Raw genomic sequence first — 13,398 nt, 5'->3', positions numbered from 1 at the left:
TACCGCAGAGTACAAAGTATTTATTATACTGTGGGTGGGCTGAGGCTGACAGCTCAAGCTAGTCTAGAGAGAGAGCATGCAAGAACGGAGAGAACACTAGTCGTACTGAAGAGAAGTTGAAATTAGCACAAGCAAACACGTACTCGTCCATGTTCAGAGTTCCGAATGGAGACCTTCAGGCACAGCGTCTGATACTTGATGGACGTGATTGTCGTAGGCTGATAGCAGAACGACCATGGGCAGGCAGGTTAAGCTGGGAATTAGAGCCCGGGAATTACGTGGCATGAAGCAATATGTACCATTTAGCTCAAATTAAGCATGCAACTGAGATTACGTTAACAAAACACCAATATATGCTTCTTCGGAAAGCACCGGTACATGCCTCTCCAAAAAATGCAGAAGATCTAGAAGCAATCAGTCACTCTGGTCAGCCGAAGATCAATCAGCTGCTGCCAGACATCTCTCACATCACAGTGCTGAGCGATCAGGCCAGAGAGGATCCTCTCGAGTCTCGATCGAGCCGAGTCAGCACCACTTTTCACTTTTTCAGCGCCTAGCTGGTCAGCGGAGTAGACTAGTCAGCGCGTGCAGTGATCGTTCGGGAAGCGCTCTCATCCTTTTCCCTCTGCCACTACCACCACGCACGACGAGGCATTGACTGCCGACGCCGCCTCAGCCGTGTCGACGTCCAGCACGCCGAGGCCGTGCCCCAGCACTAAGGGTGGGTTCAATTGTAAAAGAAGGATTAGATCATCTAGTCTGGCCGAGTAAAAACAGATTAGGATAATTATATAGCTTTTTAGAAAAATATTTGTTTGGGATGGATAGATGTAACGACTATGTGGCATGAGATTGATGACAGGATCACTGTAGCTTATACAGCCTGTATCTGCTCAATTTGAATACGAGTGAAACTCGATTTGAACGTATCGTATAGCCAAAATGATACGTAAGTACCTAAACAAACTTGTATACTAAAATATATAAGTGGATATAAATTTATTGTATATACAGATTTAGATGCAACTAACCAAACAGATTTAATATGTTTGACGGGCAGAGCTCCAGTTTCAAAATTCATAGAACTAGATATTTTTAGTTCTAAAAATTCATAAAGTTAGAACTAGATATTCCTATTTTAAACTAAAAATAGAATTTAAATTATTTTATTATAGTCTGCGACCTCGGAATCTGATAGAAACTGGAGTTATTGCAAACGGGGAGGAGGCTCTTTGCTCAGGCCTGATTCACAGTTCAGGCGACACAAGGGGGATGGATCCGGTTTCCGAGGACATCACTTGGTCTGCCAAAGCCACTCCACCCCGTTCATCAATTCAAGTTAACTACATCATTTATCCAGATGGTGCAACACTTGCATCAGTCTACTGAACTCTATCGCATTGCATTGATGTTCTGAACTTCTGATGTCCATGAAAAGGGCAGGTCATACTAAGTTCCAGTAATTCAATACAGAGTATAAAACAATGGCCAGACCGCCAGAGTTCCTCATGGACGCTACAATTACAACACTCTAAAATATTAGACAGCATGAGCTACATGGTGTATTATGTACATATATACCTAGAATAACTTAGGGTACCCATCCATCATCACCAACCATATACAGGGTGTTGTGCTTGAGGAGGCAAAAGACCCATATCCACACAATGCTGCATGTCATAGCCGCGTGTACCAGGAATGGCTCCCGTCGCCAACCTGAGGACTTCGCTACTGGTAAGGCATCGATGAGCAAATGCCAATCCACCGTCCATGATGTCTGTCAAAGTAGGCTGTATGTTTCTTCTCGTTTTGTTTCTGTTTCCACCCTGTCCACGCTCAGCTACCTTATCGTTCAGAACCTTGTCAAGGTCTGAGTACTCCATGAATCTCTCCGTTGCTGCCTCCCATGATAGGTTGTATCTTTGTTCAGAGGTTAGAGGCTGGGGTTCTCTAGCCATTGCCTCTTTCACTCTCGTGACAAATTCCTCTGATGTTTTGTATGTCAAGCAGTTCGGAAACGACATGAAAAATTCGTTTGATGGATGTTCTGCACAGATGACGAATTTCCCCATTGCAAGAGCCTCTGCTGTTGCTGTACACAGGACATCACTAATGCTTGGATTTATGAAAACCTTGTACCTGAAGATAACACAAACAGGGAATGGCTGCATCAGCAATCAGCAAAAAGTGGAATACAAATGAAAAGCTGATTGACATTTGACAACCCCGTCATAGTTTTTTTATTGATACCTACCCATGGAGTGAATTATCTGCATGATCCCTTCCCTTGTAAAAATTGAGACTCAAATCAAGCTTCCTGGCAGTAGACTGGACTTCTTCCGAGTCCTCACCACTTCCATATACATCTAACTTGAATCCTTCCAAGTCGTTTTTATGTTTGGCCATCAAATCTATCAGTTCCTTATAACCTTTGGCCCAAACCATCTTTCCAAGAAAATATGCTCCCTTGGAGAATGATGGCTGCCCACTCTCCCCATCAGCAGTTATTTTCTCTCCAATCTTCAGGAACTTTGGGTTTACGCCATGAACATTGCAAATGATAGACTTTGGTAAATCTTGAGTTGCCGCAGAAAGACGTAAGACCTGCAGATGGCTACCATTAGAAATGCTGAAGTACATCAGCCGAATAGCAAAAACAACTGAGCTAGGTCAAGTACCTTGTCACAGTATGCTCTGGTCACCCAATTGTTGATATGTTTAACTAGAAAAGCTTGAAGAGCTCCATTCTTCTCCCGCTTGATATATTCCAGGTAATTTGTATGAACTACACCAATGACATGGTTGAACTTGTCGGTCCAGCGGTTCCCATGATGATACCAGTTGAGATGCTCTGGTTCTTCCAGTATTGCTATATCAGCTTCTCTGGACGATATGAAGTGAGACGTATCACCAGCAGGAATGATGCTACGTCGCTCTTTTGAGAACTGCAGGGCATATATAACATGTCAAGTTTAAGTATTGAAGAGATCAAATTTGACATAAGATGCACAAGACAATCACCTTGCCAGGATAGAAGGATATCTTGAAGTTTGATTCAAAACCAAGTCTTTCCTCCAGCCAGTTCCTTATATAAGTTTCCTGCTCTTCTGGCGAATTGAAGGTCATGCTATTTGGGTACACCAGTTCCTGGTCTGACTTGCAGAGCCAAGGCACTACCAGTGTCACATCTTGTTTAGTACCTTTAGACAGATATGCTGCACGGAACAATGGATTAACTGCTGTTCCTGTCATCCATGGTAGGCTTGCTGTGGTGACAATAGCCACATGCCTTTTATTGTCTGAGACCTCATACTTTGCAGGTTCACTCCAGAAGCCATCAGCATGATAACCAGTACTTTCAAGCACATTGGCGATTCTTAAATCAAGTTCATCTGATGAGTTATCATTTACAAGCAAGGATGTGTCTTCTGAAAGGTAATGGTTTTGTTTCCTACACAATGTCTCCACTACTCTGTCACATAGATCTGGACCACAGTATCAACATATAAGAGGGTCAACTCCTAATTTGTCAAAGAAAATAGGACACAGCTGCTTTTCCTATGATTTTATATATACCTCTTCGTACGCCAAGCTGGTCCAAAAATGGTTCAGACTGTCTTACTAGATTTGCCAGTACTTCAGTTAGATCAAGTGGAGGAACTTCCTGCATTATACAGCAAGATGGAGTGCAAAATAACATATATTGAGCAATGAAATATCGGTTTACTTTCTTTTGGAAACCTTCACAGTTCACAACATTAGAGTACCATTCAGTACTAAGACACATAGCATCATAGATATATGTCTGCAAGATTCAAGGGATAGCAAATTTCCATGAAAAAATAAAACAATGGTGTGAAAAATCTTAGTCCCTCCATTGTCGAATAGATGTCGTTAAGAATGCATGCAGACAAACTTAAAAACTTTGATCACTAATACACACGAAAGTCTAAATGTTTGTCACCTAAAAAAGATATTAGTGCATTTGACATGAAATATACTTTCAAATGAGTATATTTTTAATAGCTTTTACTAACATATGATTAGGAAAAGTAATGGTCAAAAGACGCGTGTTGGATACCATGTCAATATTCGAAGTAAAGCAATTTTACAGTGCCTACACAATTTATAAAGTACCATTCCCTCTTTTCCAAGTTTATTGTCTAAACCAACCAAGAAGAAACGTGGAAAGCTGGAAACGGATAAACCAACCAAAATAGAACAGGGAAAACAACACCTTGAAAGCACAGCTCCTCACACTTAGGTTTGAACCATAATCAAATTGAGCAAAAGAGTATTGTCTTGAGACACAAAACTTTCCATAAATTAACTGTATAATCATATAACCATAGTTGCTATGGTTTGTGGAGTTACCTTGGATCCATGATGTTCCACATTAAATGATTTCTGCATCACAAGGAAGAATACATGTGAGAAGTTTAATTAACTATGATGCTCACATAAATCCAATGCATGGCACCATTCAATTGAGATTTGATCTATAACCAGCTTCTCAGTTGTATAAGTATTTAATCAGCACGTGAAGTCATAAGGTTACTGCAATTTCTAAACAATCAGAACTTAAATCTCACCACCATTCCTCTCTTTGATCAGAACATTACACAACCTAAGGGAGTACTGACTAAACACATAAATAACAGAAATTCACGCATATAATTATTCTCATGCATTTTCACTCGGATTTGTAGCCATGATTCTCCTGTTTCTACTGTCCTAACTCTTAGATCCATGCATTTATGGCATTCATTTAACTAGTAACATTTTACATTTATTTCACCCATCATTGAATGGTGTCTATATTTAGCTACCCTTATCACTTAATAAATCGGGGGAGTGTTTGTATGAAAAAAGAATATAATGGATTAGGCATTCCAAACTTAAAAGATTTGAACATTTGTCTTTTAGCTTCATAGATTAGAAGATATGAATTAGATAAAGATAAGCTATGGAAGCAAGTAATAGATCATAAGTAATTTATTTTAATGTCCTTTAGAAAATACTTCTCCGTTTTGGAAGGGGGTTTTATGGGCTGGTAAAGCAGCAAAAATGGGATTAGATGGAAAATTAGGGAATGGGGAAAACGTAATGTTCTGGGAGGATAACTGGTTGGGGTCATCCAGTTTGGCAATTGTTTGTTGGGAATTATATGTAATTGTAAATGAAAAGAATATTACTGTAGTAGATGTATGGGATGGTAGCAACGTAAAATGCACTTTTCGTAGATGTGCGGATGTTAAATTAATGAACATGTGGTTAGAGGTAGTTCAGCTGGCTCAAACTACACAATTTTTTGAAGAAGAAGAATGCTTGATATGGCAGTTCGACTCAAAAGGGCAGTATACCTCTCAGTCTTTATATATAATAGTGAATTTTTAGAGGCATTCTTCATGTCCTCATTCCAAGCTTATGGGATATACATATTCCACCTAGAGTGCATTTTTCCTTGTTATTATCAAAAAAAAAAAAGAGTCTAACAAGAGAAGCAAATGACAATTTGTTAAAGATAAACCTTGCTTATTTTGTAATGAAATGGAATCTGTGCAACATTTATTCTTTGAATGTGTTGTTGTAAGAATTATGTGGAAGATAGTGTCTGACATTGTACAAGTTAAAATAGGGGAGTCGTATGAAAGCATGGCTGGCTTCTGGCTTAGTAACAAGAAATTTACTGTTCTGAATATGATTAGCTCTGCTGTGCTTTTGAGTGTTTGGAAAATGAGGAATTCAATGTGTTTTCAACAGGTACAGTGGAGGGAGATGAATCAGGTATGGCAACATATAGTGAATATGCTAAGAAGTTGGAAGATCTTATGTCCAGAAGCCAAGGTGCAGGAACTGGAGAGATATGTTGGGGAGCTGCAGAAGATGATTGGAATCATAAGGCTGCCTATGAGCAAGATGAAGATGAAAACATACTCAAGAATACGGAGTTCGAAGGATGCTAATTTTGGTCAGCCAAAGGAGGGAGACATGGTACTGATGGAGCCAAGGGCATATGCAGAACAGGTGCCCCTCAGGCGTCGTAGACAGCTCAAGAGCAAGGAATGGGATCAGCGGGTGATGATGATCCCAAATGGCTGACATTGCTATGCTTTGATGCTGTGAAGTTTCCAAGAACGTGATGGAAGAGGATATGATGTCCTAACTGCGAAGAGGAAGATCGCTCAGTCTATGTTGTTGTCGGTTGGCACTGTGATATTTTCAACAAAACTTGCAAACAATAGCAATGTGCTTTGAGCCCAGCAATGTGCAAAACTGTATGATATATGGCAGTGGAACTACATGGCCATGAGACAACTTAATTTGTTTTTCTTGTAGCAAGTAATCAAAAATCCGATCACACTTCGCTACATCAAAAGTAAATTTAATCTCTTCTTGTCAATTCTTTGGAGGCATCGGCTTAAGGGTCTATTTGTTTTAGCTGTGGATTGTGAAAAATAGCTTATAGATTGTGGAATGTAAAAAAAAGATATTGTTAAAATTGGATTGTACAATCTGCAGAAACTAGTAGAAGACGGATTGCTAGATTGTTGCAATCTAGGGGTTGGATTGTACAATCTAGCTTTTTACAATCTGGTCTGTTTGTTTTAGCTTGAAGATTGTGATCAAGAGTAGAGCAAACGAATGGTTTGGACTTAGAGGACCAGGCCCATTCAGCTACACACATCAGCATCGTCATCGTCCGAATTTTCAGATTCATACTCAAGCATGTGAACATCAGGATGATCAACTCTTATTTTGTCATTTGACCTCTGAAAATTTCTAGACTCTTTAGCCTTGTGATTGTAACAGTACAAAATCTGTGCGAAGCCCAGACAAATGTGCATAAACTGAATGATATATGGTCCGTCCACATTTGATGAGACCGGGGCATAAAAGCCCTTAAATTCTAAAAAAATATTCAGCCACCCTGAATTTTTTATATCAATGAACTGACAAGTGGTGGTTTATCACGTCAGAATGACATTTCTTCCACTTGTCCGGATTATTCTTTAGGGCTCGTTTGTATAGGGAAGATTGGGATCCAAATCCCAGGAAATAGTTCAAAGTTGAAATAAATCCTAAAATTTCCTAGAACAATTCTCCCACTCCGAACAGGCCCTTAGTGTTGTTCAGTTTAGCTAACAGAATTAGGAAGATAGATGAGTAAAATTACCAGGCTCGACTTGAATTTCTCAACGAACTCGCCAGGGCTTCGCAACCCCCCGAAAATCTCGCTGGTCTGGCTCCGGCGCTCGAGCTCCTTGAGGCTGCTGCGTATCATCCTCATCACCTCCCACTCCTTCTCCGTTTCCGCCTCCCCTTTCCACACCGCGCGCCTCCACCGCTCGCCGCCGTCCACCTCGGAGACGATGGCGTTGCGGATGGCGGTGATCCCGGATAGGTCGACGCGGGCGCGCGCGGGGCCCCCTCGCGGCGCCCATCCCTCGAGCACCCTGCGTCCAAGCTCCCGCTCCCGCGCCGCGTACTGGCGCCTCAGCTCGGAGATCTTGGGCTGGATCCGGTTGCGCACGAACTCTAGCTCGGCGATGGGCGCACCCGCGGCGACCGGCGGCGGCGCGGCGAGCGCGGTGGAGGCGGAGGCGAGGAGTTGCTCGAGCTCGCGGTCCGCGAGCGTGCGGAGGGAATCGGCGCGCGCGCGCATGAGGCGCAGGTCGGCGGTGGCGGAGTCCCGCACCTCGCGCCACCCCTTGGAGAGGAACGACAGCGCGCCACCGTCCCCCCGCCCCCCTCCGAAGCCGACCGACGGAGGCGGCGACGCCCTCGCCTCCATGGCTGATTGGCCGCAGCTAGGGTTTTGCCGTTCGGGAGCTGCGAGTAGTCGAGGGACTCGAGACAGGAGGATGAGTGAACACAGCACGCGAGGGGGGGCGCGAGGTGTTGGGGAAGAGAGAGGGGAACACGACGTCACGCGTAGATTCGGGAAGGAAGGAAGGAAGCCGCGTTTTGGTTTGACGCTGGCTTGTGGGGTTGGGGTGTCAGGAGGGTGGATGGTGGGGTCAGGATCCGCAGGGCCCATGGGAATCCGGGTTTGTGGAGAAGAGGGCGACGAGAGGAATATGCTTCCAGTGGAACGCTGGAGCAGCCACGGACGGCTGAGGTTTTCCCCCGTCGCCTAGTTGAGTGTCCTTTCTCTGTAAAGGTAACTTGTACAGCTTCGTTGTGGTCGTCGTCGATCCAAAATTCCAAACCTTGAGAGCTTCACAAGAAAGAAAAATAAAAGGAGTGGTTTCCTTCCAAATAGTGCCTTTTAGCTTTCGGGTTTTATCCATACAATATGTCATTTTGTAATTTTAGGATATTGTTTCTTAAGAGCACTGTCATTCAATTAAGACAGAAAGCAATACGTTGAGTATCTAACTATAGAGTATTTATGTATAAAAAATACATTGTATACGAAGAGGTACACTACGTGTATACTTAACAACTCCAGATATTGTAAAACTAAATATACGATACTTAATACACCCAGAAATATATAATATATATACTAGAAAAGTCTCGATTGGTTACCAAGTCAAGCCAGATCTATCTACTTTATCTTGGTAGACAAGATGAAGAATTCTTTATCGAGTACGGCTAGATAGGATATGGTATATCAAACCTATATAGGGTGAGGACTCGGATCCCAAAAAGTACAACTCAAGCCAGATCAAGATATACCCATCTCAACACAAGCACCAAAACCCTAGCATATGAGATACTTGGCGACTTCAACCCTAGATTAGCCTAAATCTGATCTACTCCCTATAATAGGTCTAGCCACATTGCTTGTACTCGAGTTGATCAATATATTGCAGCAATATCCAAACAGGACGTAAGGTATTACTCCTTCTGAAGGCTCAAACCTATATCGCATGTCTTGTTTCGTGCTCAATCCCTGATCTCGAAGGTACCCTAGTCAATTACGGACCTAATGTAAGGAACAAATCTTCAACAGTTGGCACGCCAGTTAGGGGTTTTCATCTGCTTTTCAGGACTGATCATGTCTCGAGTGCACATTGTCACGTCCCAAATCTATAATCACATAATTAAGCATAACTATGCTTCTTAAGCATTATGTTTAATTTTGTGTGACTTTGTTTTGTAACTCTAGAACAATTCGTTTAAAGTCATTCGGATAAGAGAAAAAATTGGGAGAGAAAAGAATAGAAATTACATTGAAAATACCTCCTTTCTCTAACATGTGGGCCCCACAAAATGGTCCCACCATCCCAACCACCAAATAGGGCAGCACCACCTGCTCCCTCTCTCTCCTCCCTCACTCCTCACGCCATCACTTGAGCAGCACAGCTGCTCCAACTCACTCAGCCCCCCTCTCTCTCAAGCTCTCTCTCACTCCTCCCTCGAATCCGCACTCTAGAAGCGAAGTCAAGATATGCATGTGATACCATTGCGTTCTCTAGCTCATGAGCTCATCTATCTAATCCATTTTCGTTTTCATGGAAGAATCGAGTAGTTCTTGACGTTCTTAAGCTTTTTAGAGCAAAGATAGAGTTTTGGTCGAAAATGAGTTCTAGAGTCATGTTGCTAGTTGATGAGTAAGTTACAGGACTCTTGGACTATCCCTAACATGTCCCCTTTAGGCTTGGAAAAGATCGCAACTTGAATCGACCAAAAATCCACTTAAGAACAGCTCTTCTGGGCTAACGCGGATATTCCGACCTCACTCGGAAACTCCAAGTTCAGCCGAAATTGTCTGTCGAATTGTGTTCAAAATTGGTTAGGGTTTAGGGTGCGAGATTGGTTTAGAATCCTTTGGATGGGGCATATACACGTCTGTGTAGCACTGATTTGTAAAGTGAGTCGAATCACCCGAGGGAAAAGTTGTGAAGAACCTAAGTCTGTATCACCCAAATAATCCGGGTAAGCCTGGAGACTCCGGGTAATTGCGTTATCGAATAACCGAAAGCCTCTTCTAGAGCCTCACTCGGAGTGTTCGGCACATCCCGGATAGTCCAGACCAGCCCAGAGGTTCTGGGTTAAGTTAAAGTAGTGGCCATACTTATCATGGTGTCGCCATATCGTCGCCATATCGTCGTTATGGCGGCGTGGCGGTATTTCGGACCTCGCCACGGCGACGCCACATCACCGGAGTCTATGGCGTCCGCCACATAGGAATGAAGGCGCTATGGCGTCGATATGGCGTCAGTTGGCGTCATGTGGTATATGGCGGGCGTCGTAAGTTGAAAGGAGGGGATTAGAAGAGTCCAGAACAGAACAGACCTTAGCACATACATCGCCTGGTGCACATACGTCTCCGGTTCTCCGCTGCAGCGCCGCATCCTCCTCCGCTCGGGCGCAGGCGGTCAGGCGCTTCCTCCTCCGCCAGCGGCCAGGCGCATCTTCCCCTGCCGGGGCGCAGGCCCATCTTCTTCCGCCGGGGCGTAGTGCATCTTCCTCCCCTGGGAGCCAGCGCATCTTCCTCCGCTCACCGGGAGCCGGCGCATCCTCCTCCGCTGGGCCGCTGCGCATCCACATCCGTCGGGAGCCGCTGCCTGCTGCAGTGGTACACATCCACATCCGGCCGCCCGTCCGCTTGGAGAACAGAGGCCGCCCGTGGCTGCCTGGAGTCGATCCGCTTCCGACCGCACCCCTCTCTGCTCCGTGCTCCCCCCGTCGCCCGGTATGTGTATGTTGCTCACCTCTGTGCTTGGCCGGTCGGCCGCACCCCTCTGTGCTTTGTGCCTTGACTGCTTTCACAAATCACAGTATCACACGTGCACTTCAGTAGACAGAGACTACAAATAGATGTACAATACTAGCTTTGTGCTTGAAGCCTTGAACTAATAATCTATACAATACTACAATCAAGACTAGTAGACTACAAGTGCATTGAAATACCTAGGTATATTGCAGTATTTATATTGCAGAGTCAAGATTTAAGAGTCATAAACTATGTATATTGCAGTATTTATATTATTCAAAGTTAAAGTGCTAAGTGCCGACATATTGCTCTTGATGTTGCATTGCATATTGGGCTATTGGCATATTGCTCTAGTTGCTGAAATTCTTAGTTGTTGTCACTTTGTTTTCAGAACATGGCTACTCAAGGGACTAGAAGTGAGGAGGCCTTGGACGCCGCATCAAATTATGATCCAAAGACTGATCCAAAGCGCAAGCCGGGAAGGTCAAATGATCCTGGATGGAAATATGCATTTTGGCCGACTATTGGTAATAGAGATCTCTTGCAGTGTTGCTTGTGTGATAGAACTGTAACTGGAGGAATTACAAGGCTCAAAGAGCATCTTGTGGGTGGTTATGGAGATATTCTGAAGTGTGCCAAAACCACACCAACTATTGCTCAGGAGATGCAAGCTGCTTTGAAGGGCAAGAAGAGACCACTTCTGCTTGATGATGATGGAGAGCTTCAAGGAGAAGATGATGATGTGCTTGATGTGACAGAGGAGTCCCAAGATGCTTCTAGAAGCATTGTGCATCTTAGTTCAGGGACAGCTGTCAAAAGGAAACAATCCAGCTTTTTGAAGTTCAGAGCACCAAAAGAACCCAACACAAAGTCAGTCGGTTCAATGATTAGGAGAACTCCAAAAGAGGTTGTCGAAGAAAGACATTCGAAGGGTCCTTCTCAGATCAGTATCCAAGCTAGCATGAGGACAAAAGAAGAAAGAGATGCTGTCAACTTGGAGTGGGCCAGGTTCTTTTATGAGTGTGGCATACCATTCAATGCCGCAAATTCTAGGCAATTTGAGATTGCTATAGAGGCCACTGCACAATATGGTTCTGGGTACAAGCCTCCTACCTACCATGAGCTTAGGGAGCCATTACTCGAGAAGGTCGTTAAGGAAACAGATGATTTGAGGAAGAGGCATGAGGATGCATGGAAGCAATATGGTTGCGCATTAATGTCAGATGGATGGACGGATAGGAGAGGGCACCATTTGATCAACTTCCTAGTCAATAGTTCGGAGGGGACTTTCTTCTTAGAGTCGATTGATGCATCAAGTGAAGTTCATGATCAAGTGATGCTAGCTGATTTGTTAGAGAAGAGAATAAGCGACATTGGCGTTGATAAAGTTGTGCAAGTTGTCACTGACAATGGGGCTAACTATAAGGCAGCGGGCAAGCTTCTCATGGAGAGGTTTCCTACACTTTATTGGACACCTTGTGCTGCACATTGCTTGGATCTTATGTTGGAAGATGTTGGAAAGTTGAAGGCATTCAAGAAGCCTATCTCACGTGCCCGTCATGTCACTACTTTCATCTATAGGCATGGAAGACTTCTTAGTGCAATGAGTGAGACCAGCAGCAACTCGGTTTGCTACCACATTTCTCACCTTACAAAGTTTGCACAAGCATAGAGATGCACTGAGATATCTGTTTACCTCTGATGATTGGACGAGTTGCAAACTAGCAAAGACAGAGGTCGGGGAAAAAGTGTATGATATTGTGCTTTCTAGGGAATTTTGGAACTCTATTGAGGATTGCCTTAGAGCTTCTCTACCACTTATCATTGTGTTGAGGGTGGTTGATGGTGATGAGAGGCCTGCCATGCCAGAAGTTGCTTCTCTCATGAATCATGCAAAAGAGAGGATAAAGGCTGCCTTCTGTACTGAAAACAAGAGAAGTTTGCTCAATAATATCTTACAAATTATTGAGGGTCGTTGGGATAGGCAAATGGACACCCCACTCTATGGTGCTACCCTCTTTTTGAACCCAGAAAAATTCTATGCCATCCAAAAAGAGAATGATGAATATGTTTGGCACCTAAGGGGTTGTTTCAATGATGTGCTTGCACGAATGGTGGAAGATGAGACCCTTCGAAACAAAATTGAAGAACAATCCATGCTCTACAAAGATCAACGTGGAGGCATCTTCAAGAATTGTATGGCCCTCCAAACTATGAAGTCAAAGAACCCTCGTAACTGATTTTAAATTTTAATTACAGCATGTTATTTACAGCTTAACCCGTAATATAAAAATGTTTATTGTCAATTTAGTTGATTGGTGGCATGCGTATGGTGGCCGATCTATTGATTTACAAAGATTTGCTAAACGTATTGTTAGTCTTTGTGCTTCATCATCTGGTTGTGAGCGTAATTGAAGCACTTTTGAATTTGTAAGTGAAGTACTCAAGTTTCACATTTCAATTAGCAAAATTAATAATATATTTTTGTTAACTTTGCTTGCTTTTATGGTTGCTTGTAGATTCATACAAAGAAGAGAAACCGGCTAGAGCATAAAAGATTGAATGATTTGGTTTATGTTGCCTACAATCGGAAAATGACTAGTAGGTTCCAAAAACGCCGTGAGGAAGCGGGTAAAAGCTATGATCCTTTGGTTATGGAAGACTTTGATTGGGAAAATAAATGGGTTGATCCAACGGTCCAACCTCAAAGTTCTAGTGCTTTGGACATC

The 13,398-nt window shown here is 43.4% G+C and overlaps 2 protein-coding genes across 2 annotated transcripts; one reads left to right on the top strand and one right to left on the bottom strand.

Annotated features, from left to right (window-relative positions):
• Window positions 1-1,383: 1,383 nt before the first annotated feature.
• On the bottom strand, window positions 1,384-7,865 carry LOC133919048 (digalactosyldiacylglycerol synthase 1, chloroplastic-like). The gene is made up of 7 exons (XM_062363272.1): window positions 7,178-7,865; window positions 4,375-4,407; window positions 3,577-3,664; window positions 3,022-3,485; window positions 2,679-2,945; window positions 2,255-2,604; window positions 1,384-2,139 (listed from the first exon to the last, which is right to left on the bottom strand). The coding sequence occupies exons 1-7, from the start codon at window positions 7,793-7,795 to the stop codon at window positions 1,611-1,613; spliced, it is 2,349 nt and encodes a 782-aa protein (XP_062219256.1). The 5' UTR covers window positions 7,796-7,865; the 3' UTR covers window positions 1,384-1,610.
• Window positions 7,866-10,164: 2,299 nt separating this feature from the next.
• On the top strand, window positions 10,165-12,268 carry LOC133917899 (uncharacterized). Its single transcript, XM_062361721.1, has 4 exons — window positions 10,165-10,187; window positions 10,300-10,531; window positions 11,061-12,197; window positions 12,251-12,268. Exons 1-4 carry the CDS (start codon window positions 10,165-10,167, stop codon window positions 12,266-12,268), a joined length of 1,410 nt encoding a protein of 469 aa, XP_062217705.1.
• Window positions 12,269-13,398: the final 1,130 nt, after the last annotated feature.

Source organism: Phragmites australis, chromosome 5, assembly GCF_958298935.1.
Source record: "Phragmites australis chromosome 5, lpPhrAust1.1, whole genome shotgun sequence".
NCBI lineage: Eukaryota > Viridiplantae > Streptophyta > Magnoliopsida > Poales > Poaceae > Phragmites > Phragmites australis.
Note: the sequence above shows the minus strand (reverse complement) of the source record. Positions and strands in the feature narration are given on the sequence as shown.

Bases quoted from the DNA above. Each gene is read 5' to 3' on its own strand.
- LOC133917899 (XM_062361721.1), top strand. From the start codon at position 10,165: ATGGCGTCAGTTGGCGTCATGTG. The intron at 10,188-10,299 runs GTATATGGCGGG...TCTCCGCTGCAG, and splicing joins GCGTCAGTTGGCGTCATGTG to CGCCGCATCCTCCTCCGCTC. The intron at 10,532-11,060 runs GTACACATCCAC...CTTTGTTTTCAG, and splicing joins AGCCGCTGCCTGCTGCAGTG to AACATGGCTACTCAAGGGAC.
- LOC133919048 (XM_062363272.1), bottom strand. From the start codon at position 7,795: ATGGAGGCGAGGGCGTCGCCGCCTCCGTCGGTCGGCTTCGGAGGGGGG. The intron at 3,665-4,374 runs GTAACTCCACAA...TGTATAATGCAG, and splicing joins TGGAACATCATGGATCCAAG to GAAGTTCCTCCACTTGATCT. The intron at 2,140-2,254 runs GTAGGTATCAAT...TGTTATCTTCAG, and splicing joins GCAGATAATTCACTCCATGG to GTACAAGGTTTTCATAAATC.